The 13,417-nt window shown below is 46.5% G+C and overlaps 1 protein-coding gene across 1 annotated transcript in view; it reads left to right on the top strand.

The window, feature by feature from the left end:
* Positions 1-8,130, top strand: part of LOC116580734 — a 47,295-nt gene extending 39,165 nt beyond the window's left edge. The window contains exons 5-6 of the mRNA XM_032327377.1: positions 7,678-7,782; positions 7,945-8,130. Coding sequence (XP_032183268.1) covers positions 7,678-7,782; positions 7,945-8,130 — 291 coding nt within the window. The remainder of the gene's footprint in view (positions 1-7,677; positions 7,783-7,944) is intronic.
* The last annotated feature ends 5,287 nt before the right edge of the window (positions 8,131-13,417 follow it).

The raw sequence follows: 13,417 nt of genomic DNA, 5'->3' as shown, positions 1-13,417 counted from the left end.
CTCCTCTGATAGTAGGTGCCCCTACCTCTCTGACTCCTAGAGAAGCCATCAGTCTCGCTTTGACACCCCATGTCCCTTAATTCCCCACAGCACAGCAGAGATCAGACTTCAACATCTGGTAAGAGTATGCTGAACACAAAGGGTTAGAGGGCCATAGCCATGTTGGCAAACTTGTTTCTGCGAAGGGCCAAATGGTAAATATTTGGGGTGTCGCGGGTCACATGGAGTTTCGGTCACATCGTCCTCTTACTTTGTTTGAACAAACCTTTAAATGTATAAAAACCACTCTCAATCCTGGGCTGGACAGAGTGGGCTAGGGCTGGGGCGGCCTCGCAGGCTGTCTCAGGCTGACCCTTAGCGGACCGTCCCTGTCCTGGAAGGGGCTGCAGTCAGGGTCTACCCACGGGATCCCATCAACACGGCTCTCGCCCAATTCTCAGGCTCCGCCCTTGCAGCAGGGGCAAGTCTCTGGAGAAACCGCTGGTGTTAGTCAAGGGTTTTCAGACACACAAACCCAATCAGGTATAGAGATGGAGATGTATGAACAGAGATAGAGATTTCTTTTAAGGAACTGGCTCACAGGACTGTGGTTGCCAATGGGACAGCAGGCTGGAAATTCAATGACGTCAGGCTGACGTCACAGGGCTGACTCCGCAGGGGAGCAGGCTGGAAACACAGGAAGGAGAGCCAGGTCTGTGTTCCCGTCTTGAGGACTCCTTCCCCCAGACACCCTCTGTCTTTGCGTGTAGGGCCTTCAACAGATTACAAAGAGTTGTTATAAGCTGCTTTTGACTCGAGGTCTGCTGGCTTAAATGGTCCCAGCAACGTCGACATTGGTGTTTAACAGGAGGCGTTGGGCCAGGAAAGAGAGAACGTTCTCACTTTCCCACTACTCCCACGCCTGTCTCCCGACATTCCATGTATTACTGTCCAAGGACTGGCCTCTTTGCTGGACAGCTGATAGCAGAATTTCCACTCGTTTCTCAGGAAACACAGCTCTCATCCCTGGCGATAACGAGCGCTTTCTTGGTACTGAGTTGGCACCGCAGGAGTTGAAATCCGGTTTCCGCTCTTCTGCTAACCCATGGTAGGGCCAGGCTCTATGCCTCCTGTAGACCTTGGACCCAAAACCCAGAAGAGCCCTGTAGAACAAAGTAGATGCGAAATAGATACTTGTTAGGTCACCTTAGCTTAAGGATGCCTTATCTGAGCAGAAAACAGCTTTATTTCCCCAGCCCAGCCCTCCCTGACCCTCTTGCTGCCCTACGTAGCCCCAAGCTCTACATCAGTGTCTTTGTTTTGACCCAAAGAGCAGGTTCCAGGGGCTTGTGACTTAGACTTAGAGCCAAAAATTGGGCTCTCTGTCAAGTAATGAGCACTTACTAGGGATGAGTGTCTACCACAGGCCAGATGTTGGAAGAGATTTCTCAAACCCTCCAATCAGCCCACTGGCAAGAAAGTTGCCACAGTCCCCATGTCACCATTCACGGTAGTGTCCCAGGGGCCAGCACAAGGACAGGGGGTTATGAAGGAGGTTGAGAAGGAGATAATTGACATTTCAGCCCACTTAGATTTCCATACAGAACATAATTTCCATACATACATATTTCTTATTCCAGGAAGAGGGGATGTCACCAATTTCCCCAGGGACCATGGGGGAAGGAGTGACTCCCCCTATGTCCAGAAACTTAATGACTCCCCAGTACAAGAGAACAGGCACCCCACAGCTGAAGCAAACTCTCCTGAGCTCCAGGAGACCGCTTGCAGCTTCCAAAAATGAATTTTTCCAGACTCAACTTATCCACACCAGCAAACGGGCATTCACTCTTGACAATCTTTCGAATACTTCAGAAGCGCTAGTCTTTGCATCTTTTCCAGGACTTCAGACATGGCTCATGTCCTCTCTTCTCAAGCCCCCACCCCACCCACCGTGTCAGCAACTCCCCAAAACCTCCTCGTCCGGGGGTACTGAGCTGTGGTTACTCACTGGAAACACACAGGGAGCTTTGATGAGTATCGCTGCCTGAGAAAGTCAGAGGAGAAATAGGATATTTGCACAGTCCCTAAGTATCTCCTCCAAGATTTTATTAAGAATAAAGGTGGGGAGGGGGCGCCTGGGTGGCTCTGCCTTTGGCTCAGGTCATGATCCCAGGGTCCCAGAAGTCACCACTCCAACCAAAAGATCAAGTGAATATCCCTCGTAATAAGATTCTATCAGGAAAAGAAAAACAGTCGCCCTTTCTCCTGTGAGTCTCCCATACTTTCACCCAGAACACTTTTTTTTTTTTTTTAAGAATTACCCATTTATTTTAGAGGGAGAGCGAGAGAGTGCACACATGCATGGGGAGGAGGGGCAAAAGGAGAGGGAGAGAGAGAATCCCAAGCAGACTCCCCACTGAGTGCAGAGCCTGATGCCAAGCCTGATCCCAGGACCCTGAGATCATGACCTGAGCCAAAATCAAGAGTTGGCTCCCCACCCACTGTTTAAATAATCTCTAGGCCCAACTTAGGACTTGAACTCATGACCCTAGGATCAAGAGCCATAGGTTCCGCTGACTGAGCCAGCCAGGTGCCCCAGAACACTTCCCTTTTGACGCTTCTGGTCACCAAATGTGTGGAGGTTTATCCCCACCAAGAAATTCTGCCTAACACCAGCTGGGTGTCCTAAAACTTCACTCAGCACCACCTCGAGCTGATGTCAGACTTGTCCCCACTTCAGATGCCAATCGCCAAGGACCTGGTCCCCAGGTTACCCACAACTGTCCGACTTGGCTACACATGGGAGGTTCCCAAGCCCGACTCCCACTTTGGATTCAGTTAATTTGCTAGAGCAGCTTACAGATCTCAGGGAAGCAGCTACATTTACCAGTTCATGAAAGGATAGGATAAAATATATGATGAATAGCGATGTAACTTCCAGAACCAGACACTAGAGCCCACGTGTGGTCTGACAGGAACACAATGGGACTCTCACCTCCTTTTGTCTGGACATTAGATCTTTATTAATGCAGCCTGGAGTCCATGAGAGTCCTTTAAAAACATAGATTATTAACATAACCAGAGCTTTTCCCTTTCTAAACCCCCCAAGTCTTTCCTCATATGATGTTCTGCTGTGCCGTGCTCCTCCTTTCCTGGCATTGAGCATGGTTTTATACCCTGAGGTCTAGATATCATCTTACGTTTGGTCCTTTGTTCCAGCCTGTCAGGTTGGTGAATGCCTCCTGTCACAGTGTCTCCACCCGTACCCCCAGATTTGGGCACACACACTTGAAAACCAGGGCTTCTCTATCTTTATTTGAGACACCAGTGAGAGCACGTGGACAGGAGGACAGAGCCCTACAGGCCATCCCTTCATGTCCTGGTTAGCATCCGTCCGGTTGTCTCTGTTGAGGACTGGGCCTGTGGTCCCAAGGGGCAAAGACGGCCGGTCATGGAGGTTATCCAAAGTGTCCAGGACTAGGATGAGGCAGAGGGAAAGTAGAAGCCAGGTCCTTAAAGAACACTGAAGGCCAGGCCAGGGAAACTTCTGATCGTTACCAAATGCACAGGGCAAGGCTGGCAATGAACGGAGAAAAGCAAAGGGGCTGGGATACACAGGGACCCCAAAACAAAGCGGAAAACAAGAGCAGTATGGGAATAGACTAAGGCCCCCTAAACTGCTTCCAGATCCCCAAATGTGTCAAATGCCTTCCCTCTGCCCTGATTACCTTTTCTTCCAAGGCAGCCTCGTGAATTCCTTTCCTTCCTTGGAGACACTATTTCCGCGTTGCGTTCCCCATCTTTCCCAAGTAGATCTGCAAAGAATGGGAAAGGAGGGAAAGCTGTTCCTCTCCCTCAGGACGAGAGCATCCGCCCAACGATGGAGAAGCCTGGAATGGTTCGGGAGGTGGAAGGCGCAGTCAAACACCTGGCAGGTTGGAGTCCAAGAAAAGCACACATCGTGTGAGTGCACCGCTCCGGCTTCTGACCATGAGCCACGGAGGGCCAGAACCTTGTCGTGTTCACCTTCAGAGCCGGTGCCAAAGCCAATGTTGACAGTCGGAGGTTTGTGGGCGGACTTTTGAGTGATCCGCTGACCAGCCTGAAAAGAACACCCCTCCGCCAGGTGAGCAGCTCTGCGGGGCGGGGAATCTGAACCCAGATCTAGCTCAGCCGCGACAACGGTGGGTGGAGTGGCTAAGGTGACTTTAAACAGGGAGGTTTGGAAAGATCCATCTAATAGTTGAAAACTATTCAGTAAACATAAAACTAAACTAAAATCTTCTTAAAAGATTTTGTTTATCGGGCACCTGGGTGGCTCAGTGGGTTAAAGCCTCTGCCTTCGGCTCAAGTCATGATCCTGGGATCCTGGGATCGAGCCCTACATCGGGCTCTCTGCTCAGTGGGGAGTCTGCTCCTGCTGCCGCTGTCACCTGCCTCTCTGCCTACTTGTGATCTCTGTCTGTCAAATAAACAAATAAAATCTTTGAAAGATTTTATTTATTTGAGAGAGAGGAAGCAGGAGGAGAGGCAGGGGGAGAGGGAGAAGCAGACTCCCTGCTGAGCAGGGAACCCAATGTGGGGCTCGATTCCAGGACCCTGGGATCATGACCTGAGCCGAGGGCAGGCGCTTAACCCACTGAGCCACCCAGGCGCCCCCACCACAATCAATTTTAGGACATTTTCATCACCCCAAAAAGAAACCTCATACCTGTTAGCAGTCACTCCCGATTCCTCCCTGCCCTCAACCTCTGATAACCACTAAACTAATGTCTGTCTCTGTGGACATGCTTATGCTAGACATTTTTTACAAATAGAATCGTGTAACAGGTGGCCTTGAGTGTCTGGCTTCTTTCACTTACCATCATTTTCTCAAGGTGCCTCTGTATCGTAGCACATATCCGTGGGCTGTTCCTTTTTATGGCTGAACAAGAGTCTGTGTCCTAATAATATTCTGTGTGAATATACCACATCGGTTTATCCATTCATGCACAGATGGCTTGTTTCTACCTTTCGGCTATTACAAATAATGCTACAGTGACCACCTGGTACACATTTTTGCGTGGACAGACACTTTCCCTCCTCTCGGGTGGATAAACACAATTTTACACGGCAGCATTGATATCTTTGCCGGGCTGCAAACACACAAACATTGGAGACAATTCTTGGATTCTTTTTGCCATTACAACTAATGGTGTGATGAATAATTCAGGAGGCAAAGCCTTGCCAGTTGTCGGCATTATTTTTTCAGTGGGGAAATCGATGTGGATGTGTTCAGAGCAGAGTTTCCAGGATGGAGATTGAATTTTGAATCCGGACAATGCAATAACTTACGTGTGTATTTCACTTCTCGTTTTATGAAACACTTAAGGGTTAAGCTCTTTCTATGAAAGATTCACAAAGGGGTTCCTGGGTGGCTCAGTCCTTAAGTGTCTGACTCAGCATGGACTTTGCTTCAGATCCTCTCTCCTCTCTCTCCCTCTCCCTGAGCCCCTCCCCGCTGCTCATGCTCTCTCTCCCTCCCCCACCCCAACCTCAAATAAATAAATAAATAAATAAAATGTTAAAAATATAAAGATCCATGAAAACCATGGGGATATGACTTAGGGGGTCTTAACTGTCACCTGTGAATATACCATGAACGGCCACCTTCTGAAAGGGAAGAGGCCAGTTTGATATGGTTCCAAAGAATGGGTTCTGCCCTCTGTTGGCCAAGCCTGTTGGGACTGGACATTTTCCACCCAACCCTTCCATACAGAGAGGGCAGCCTTTGCACATCTTGGTGCTTGTGTTTGTGACTCAGAGGGAGACTCAGGACTCTGGATGACATAAAGATGAGTTCTCTGTGCGAAGAAGAATTCTCAAATCTTTAGCAAGAGATTGATCTAAACTTGGGCTGGTCACCTGAGTTGAGGTTTACCACTGAGCGGACCTTTATCAAGAAGGGAATATTTTGGTCCCGGGAGCCACCAAGGGATGGAGGTAGGGGCATGTGTGTGTGTGTGTGTGTGTGTGTGTGTGTGTGTGTGTGTTGAGAAATTCAGCCGCAGCTGGAAAGGGGAGCAGAGGAAGTTGGATGAAAATGTGCAGAAGAAGTTGTGGTCGGGGAACAGTCAGAACAGAAGACTTGTTTCTCTGGAAGGCCTGGAACACACTGACCCAGATGTCGCTTAGCAACGTCTCAGAAAGTGACCGTCAAGGTAGGCACGAGCTCATTGTCACTGATGACCTATCAGTCACAGAGAAATACAAACCTCTTGTCAGCACCAGGGCCCCGTTGCTGATGTAATGCTAAAGAAGGTGTCTTTTTAAATTAATTATATATATATATATATTTTTTTTAAGATTATATTTATTTATTTGACAGAGAGAGAGATCACAAGCAGGCAGAGAGGCAGGCAGAGAGAGGGGGAATCAGGCTCCCTGATGAGCAGAGAGCCCGATGCAGGGCTCGATCCCAGGACTCTGAGATCATGACCTGAGCTGAGGCAGAGGCTTAACACACTGAGCCACCCAGGCCCCCCTAATTATCATATATTTCCATAAGCCCCTCTAAAATCCCCCTGGGCATACCTTGCAAAAGTTCCCTACCTGGGAGAAAGTCCTTGACTTCCAGACCCTCCCCTCCCCAACATTTACCAACACAGAGTAGTAGAACAGGAAAGGTTAACCATAATAAAATTTCTCCGGTAGGGAAAGATGGAAGGCTGCCTACCCGGGATTGGGGGAAGTGACTTGGTTCTGTCCCTGGAAGTCACTCTGTGTGGCTCACGGGTCCACTGTCTAGGAGGCTCCATCTACACCATCAAACCCAGTGGGCATATCTGAAACAGATCTGGGACCACACGATCCCCATGAAGGCTGAGCTACGACCTCAGCTTGCTTCCTTCCTGTAAAATGTTGGGAGACCCACAGGTTATTTCAAGTATCGAAACAGTCACTGTTTCTCTTAGTTTAGATTAATGGTTCTTTCCATGCTATAGCTTCCTAAAAAATGTAGTTGGCTTTATGACTTTTTTTCAAGGGCACCCAACAGACCCTCATGCTACCCCAAATTCTGTTTTCCCGTGGCCTTACCCAAAGCCAAAACCTTATTAGCTAAATGATCTTCCTACCAAGTCATCTCAGAGGATAATTTTAATGAAGGTTTGGCCATTGCAGGTCGTGGACTGCGACGTTCTCAACCTTGAATGACAGCCCTCTTGGACCCATACCTCTCTTTTTAAACTTTTGTACTTACTTCCAGGTACCAGGATTTTCGTATAGGTCAGTGTTCACTATGATGGTACAACTTCCACCCACCCCTCCCCAAAATCTCAGCAGCCTACAGGAAAAAAAAAAAAAAAAAAGGGAAGGTTGTTTTTTTGCTCATTTTACCTGTTCCCTTAGGACTCTCCGGACTTGCGGGGGGGGGGGGGGAGGGGGGAGGAGGGAGGGAGGGCTGAGTCTGTTGCCAGGGCAACCTGGTGTCTTTGCCCCAGGTTTGTGGGTTTTTTTTTTTCCAGATTGCCCCCCCATGCCCCCCTTTCCTCACTCTAGTTGCCAAAAAAATGCACAGTAGGCCCTCGTTCTGCTTCCTTTCCTCTCCTTATTTTGCTTTTTTCTTCCAAGGTCTGGATCTCTCACTGCGAGATCAGGTGGATGTCGATCATTCCCCTCCCCCCCGCAGCTTACTCACGGCCCTGATTCCTCCCGCAGGCCTTGATGCCTCAGCCATCCCCGCGTGCTGGACGGTCTCTCCGATTTCCCCTTGAGATCCCTCGGTGCTTCCCAAGCCAGGAGTTCCTACTTCACTTCCGGCCGGTGAGCAGCGGCAGGTGGATTTGGAGCCCAACCTGGTTTTGGATGGTTGATCTGGCACCAGAGGGGCGGGAGGAGAAGGGGAGGGGTCGGTCTTAACAGCTACAATGTACTGATGGCTTGTTTTGCCAGGTGTCTAACCTACATTGCTTCTCCTGTTTTCAGGGAAGCTTTATTGTGGCCATTTCACAGCTGGAAAGGATGAAGCCAGGTCCCCAGACGGCGAGAAGCCAAACCAGGATTCAGCCCCACGCGGATTTCACAGCTGGAAAGGATGAAGCCAGGTCCCCAGATGGCGAGAAGCCAAACCAGGATTCAGCCCCACACGGATTTCACAGCTGGAAAGGATGAAGCCAGGTCCCCAAACGGCGAGAAGCCAAACCAGGATTCAGCCCCACACGGATTTCACAGCTGGAAAGGATGAAGCCAGGTCCCCAAACGGCGAGAAGCCAAACCAGGATTCAGCCCCACACGGATCTGCGTCCTTCCAGGAAAAAGCCAGAGGCACCACCACCAGGTGGTGACCTGGGAAGCCTCTGGGGCCAGGATGCTGGGAAGGGGCAGATCTGAGTCCTAGGGAATGCAGGGTCTGGGTGGGCTGGCCATCCTGGGGAGGGACACACAGAGATAAGAACTCATTGCAGTATGTTACTTTTATAGAGTGTCTTATAAAACTTCCAGAAATAGGACCTCATTTGTTCCTCTTCACAGATTTGGAAAGTCAGTCTCAGCATCCCCTTGAATGCAGATGCTCTGATTCAAAAGCTGATGCATCCCCACCCCTCCCCCACCCCCACCCCCGCTCCCCATGGCCCCATCACACACTCTAGGGAACAAGTTCCACCTGGGATGTGTGTGCCCTCTATGTGCTCCAGGGCCTTGGTGAGAAGGTCACACCTGCAAACCTCAGTGACCCAGTGAAAGGTTATTGCTTGGACGGGTTTACACACCAGCATAGAAATTCTGGGAAGGATGTACCGGAAATTGAGTCAGAATGGGCCGAAGAGAGACGGTGGATGGCTGGTCAGGTCAGACTGAGGGTTTGTTTCTCTGGAAGCTTCAGGGCACACTAACCTGGCTTGACAGTACCTCGGGGAGTGTCTCTCTGGGTCACTGTGCTCTCTCTAGAGCAGGAAGCTTGTCAGTCCTTGAGAAATGGCAACCTCTTGTCAGTATTGGACTATGGGGATGAGAGAACAATTGCCCTAAAAGTGTTCATGCTTGTCGCCAAAAAGTAATTTCGATTTAATCATGTAGTTTAAATGATTTTTTTGTTTTGTTTTGACATTGGGTTTTTTGGGTTTTGTTTTTTTTTTTTTTTGAAGATTTTATTTATTTATTTATTTGACAGAGAGAGATCACAAGAAGGCAGAGAGGCAGGCAGAGAAGGGGGGGAAAGCAGGATCCCGACTCAGAGAGCCCAATGCGGGGCTCGATCCCAGGACCCTGAGATCATGACCTGAGCCGGAAGGCAGCAGCTTAATCCACTGAGCCACCCAGGCACCCCCCTCTCACCCCTTTTGTTAAGATTATTTTTATTTGGCTTTGGTTTTGTTTTGTTGAGTAGCCCAGTCTGGGGCTTGAATTCCCAACTCTTGAGATCAAGTCCTGAGCTGAGATCAAGAGTTCGATGCTTAACCTGACTGAGCCACCCAGGCACCCTCAATTATTTATTTATATTCATTTATTTCTATATTTATTTATTTATTTATATTATCATTTATTTATATTTAAAGATTTTATTTATTTATTTGAGAGAAAGCGGAGAGCATGAGAGCACAAGTGGGGGGAGGGGCAGAGGGAGAGAGAGAAGCAGACTCCCCACTGAGCAGGGAGCCCCACGGTGGGGATGGCGGGGCTCGATTCCAGCACTCTGGGATCATAACCTGAGCAGAAGGCATCTGGGATCATAACCTGAGCAGAAGGCAGCTGCTTAGCAGACTGACCCTCCAGCCCCACACCACCATCATTTTCTTTAATACATGACTATTAACCATAGGGCAACATACCAGACTCTCTGAGGAGGTACACATTTGATTCAGATATAGCCTCTACAGTCAAGAAACCTGAAGTTTTGTCATATTTGAAATTTATTTTAAAATCTACATACAAGAAAATTCATTCTTCTTGGCATACAGGTCTATCAAGTTTTTCTTTTTTTTTTTTTCTCATTGTTTCATATTCTCTTTTTTTTAATTAATTATTTTTATTAACATATAATGTATTATTAGCCCCAGGGGTACAGGTCTGTGAATCGTCAGGTTTATACACTTCACAGCACTCACCATAGCACATACCCTCCCCAGTGTCCATAACCCAAATACCCTCTCCATACACCCCTGACACCCAACAACCCTCAGTTTGTTTCGTGAGATTAAGAGTCTCTTATGGTTTGTCTCCCTCCCGATCCCATCTTGTTTAATTTTTTCCTTCCCTACCCCCCACAATCCCCCACACTGCCTCTCAAATTCCTCCTATCAGAGAGATCATATGATAATTGTCTTTCTCTGATTGACTTATTTCGCTCAGCATAATACCCTCTAGTTCCATCCACGTCGTTGCAAATGGCAACATTTCATTTCTTTTGATGGCTGCATAGTATTCCATTGTATATATACACCACATCTTCTTTGCCCATTCATCTGTTGATGGACATCTAGGTTCTTTCCATAGTTTGGCTATTGTGGACATTGCTGCTATAAACATTCGGGTGCACCTGTCCCTTCGAATCACTACATTTTTATCTTCAGGGTAAATACCCAGTAGTGAGATTGCTGGGTAATAGGGTAGCTCTATTATCAACTTTTTGAAGAACCTCCATGCTGTTTTCCACAGTGGCTGCACCACCTTGCCTTCCCACCAACAGTGTAGGAGGGTTCCCCTTTCTCCGCATCCTCGCCAGCATCTGTCATTTCCTGACTTGTTAATTTTAGCCATTCTGACTGGTGTGAGGTGATATCTCATTGTGGTTTTGATGTGTATTTCCCTGATGCCGAGTGATGTGGAGCACTTTTTCATGTGTCTGTTGGCCATCTGGATGTCTTCTTTGCAGAAATGTCTGTTCATGTCCTCTGCCCATTTCTTGATTGGATTATATGTTCTTTGGGTACTGAGTTTGATAAGTTATTTATAGATTTTGTATACTAGCCCTTTATCTGATACGTCATTTGCCAATATCTTCTCTCATTCTTTTAGCTGTCCTTTGGTTTTGTTGATTGTTTCCTTTGCTGTGCAAAAGCTTTTGATCTTGATGAAGTCCTAATAGTTCATTTGTGCCCTTGCTTTCCTTGTCTTTGGTGAGGTTTCCAGGAAGAAGTTGCTGCAGCTGAGGTCGAAGAGGTTGCTGCCTGTGTTCTCCTCAAGGATTTTGATGGATTCCTGTCTCACATCGAGGTCTTTCATCCATTTTGAGTTATCTTAGTGGATGGTGTAAGGAAACAGTCCAGTTTCATTCTTCTGCATGTGGCTGTCCAATTTTCCCAACACCAGTTGTTGAAGAGACTGTCTTTTTTTTCCATCAGACATTCTTTCCTGCTTTGTCAAAGATTAGTTGACCATAGAGTTGAGGGTTCATTTCTGGGCCCTCTGTTCTATTCCATTGATCTATGTGTCTATTTTTTTGCCAGTACCATACTGTCTTGATGATTACAGCTCTGTAATACAGCTTGAAGTCTGGAATTGTGATGCTACCAACTTCGGCTTTCTTTTTCAACATTCCTCTGGCTATTCCGGGTCTTTTCTGCTTCCATATAAATTTTAAGATTATTTGTTCCATTTCTTTGAAAAAAATTGATGGTATTTTGATAGGGATTGCATTGAATGTGTAGATTGCTTTAGGTAGCATAGACATTTTCACAATATTTGTTCTTCCAATCCATGAGCATAGAACATTTTTCCATTTCTTTTTGTCTTCCTCAATTTCTTTCATGAGTACTTTATAGTTTTCTGAGTACAGAGTCTTCGCCTCTTTGGTTAGGTTTATTCCTAGGTATCTTATGGTTTTGGGTGCAACTGTAAATGGGACTGACTCCTTAATTTCTCTTTCTTCTTGCTTGGTGTATAGAAATGTAACTGATTTCCATGCATTGATTTTATATCCTGACACTTTACTGAATTCCTGTATGAGTTCTAGCAGTTTTGGAGTGGAGTCTTTTGGGTTTTCCACATAAAGTATCATATCATCTACAAAGAATGAGAGTTTTACTTCTTCTTTGCCGATTTGAATGCCTTTTATTTCTTGTTGTCGTCTGATTGCTGAGGCTAGGACTTCTTGTACTATGTTGAATAGCAGTGGTGATAGTGGACAGCTCTGCCGCATTCCTGACATTAGGGGAAAATTCTCAGTTTATCCCCATTGAGAATGATATTCGCTGTGGTTTTTCATAGATGGGTTTTTTTTTAAAGATTTTTTTATTATTTATTTATTTGACAGAGAGAAATCACAAGTAGGCAGAGAGAGAGAGAGAGAGGAGGAGGAAGCAGGCTCCCTGCTGAGCAGAGAGCTCGATGCGGGACTCGATCCCAGGGTCCTGAGATCCTGACCTGAGTCAAAGGCAGCGGCTTAACCCACTGAACCACCCAGGTGCCCTCATAGATGGTTTTAATGATATGGATGTATGTACCTTCTATGGCTACACTTTGAAGAGTTTTGAACAAGAAAGGATGCTGTGCTTTTTCAAATGCTTTTTCAGCATCTATTGAGAGTATCACATGGTTCTTGTTCTTTCTTTTATTAATGTGTTGTATCACATTGATTGATCTGCGGATATTGAACCAACCTTGCAGCCCAGGAATAAATCCCACTTGATTCTAGTGAATAATCTTTTTAATGTATTGTTGGATCCTGTTGGCTAGTATTTTGATGAGAATTTTCACATTTATGTTCACCAAGGATACTGGTCTATAATTCTCCTTTTTGATGGGGTCTTTGTATGGTTTTGGGAATAAGGTAATGCTGGCCTCATAAATTGAGTTTGGAAGTTTTCCTTCCATTTCTATTTTTTGCAACAGTTTCAGGAGAATAGGTATTCATCCTTCTTTAAATGTTTGGTAGAATTCCCCTGCGAAGCCATCTGGCCCTGGGCTTTTGTTTGTTGGGAGATTTTTTTTTTTTAAGATTTTATCTATTTATTTGACAGACAGAGATCACAAGTAGGCAGAGAGGCAGGCAGAGAGAGAGGAGGAAGCAGGCTCCCCACTGAGAAGAGAGCCTGATGTGAGACTCGATCCCAGGACTCTGGGATCATGACCTGAGTTGAAGGTAGAGGCTTAACCACTGAGCCACCCAGGCGCCCCGTTAGGAGATTTTTGATCACTGCTTCAATCTCCTTACTGGTTATGGGTCTGTTCAGGTTTTATATTTCTTCCTGGTTCAGTTTTGGTAGTTTATACATCTCAAAGAATGCATCCATTTCTTCCAGATTGTCAAATTTGCTGATGTATAGTTGCTCATAATATGTTCTTATAATTGTATTTCTTTGGTGTTGGTTGTGATCTCTTTCATTCATGATTTTATTAATTTGAGTCCTTTCTTTTTTTCTTTCTGATAAGTCTGGCCAGGGGTTTATCAATCTTATTAATGCTTTCAAAGAAACAGTTCCCAGTTTCATTGATTTGTTCTACTGTCATTTTTGTTTCA

Source organism: Mustela erminea, chromosome 20 (assembly GCF_009829155.1).
Source record: "Mustela erminea isolate mMusErm1 chromosome 20, mMusErm1.Pri, whole genome shotgun sequence".
NCBI classification, from domain to species: domain Eukaryota; kingdom Metazoa; phylum Chordata; class Mammalia; order Carnivora; family Mustelidae; genus Mustela; species Mustela erminea.
The sequence above is the reverse complement of the archived record's forward strand: the minus strand, read 5'-3'. Positions and strand labels throughout refer to the sequence as shown.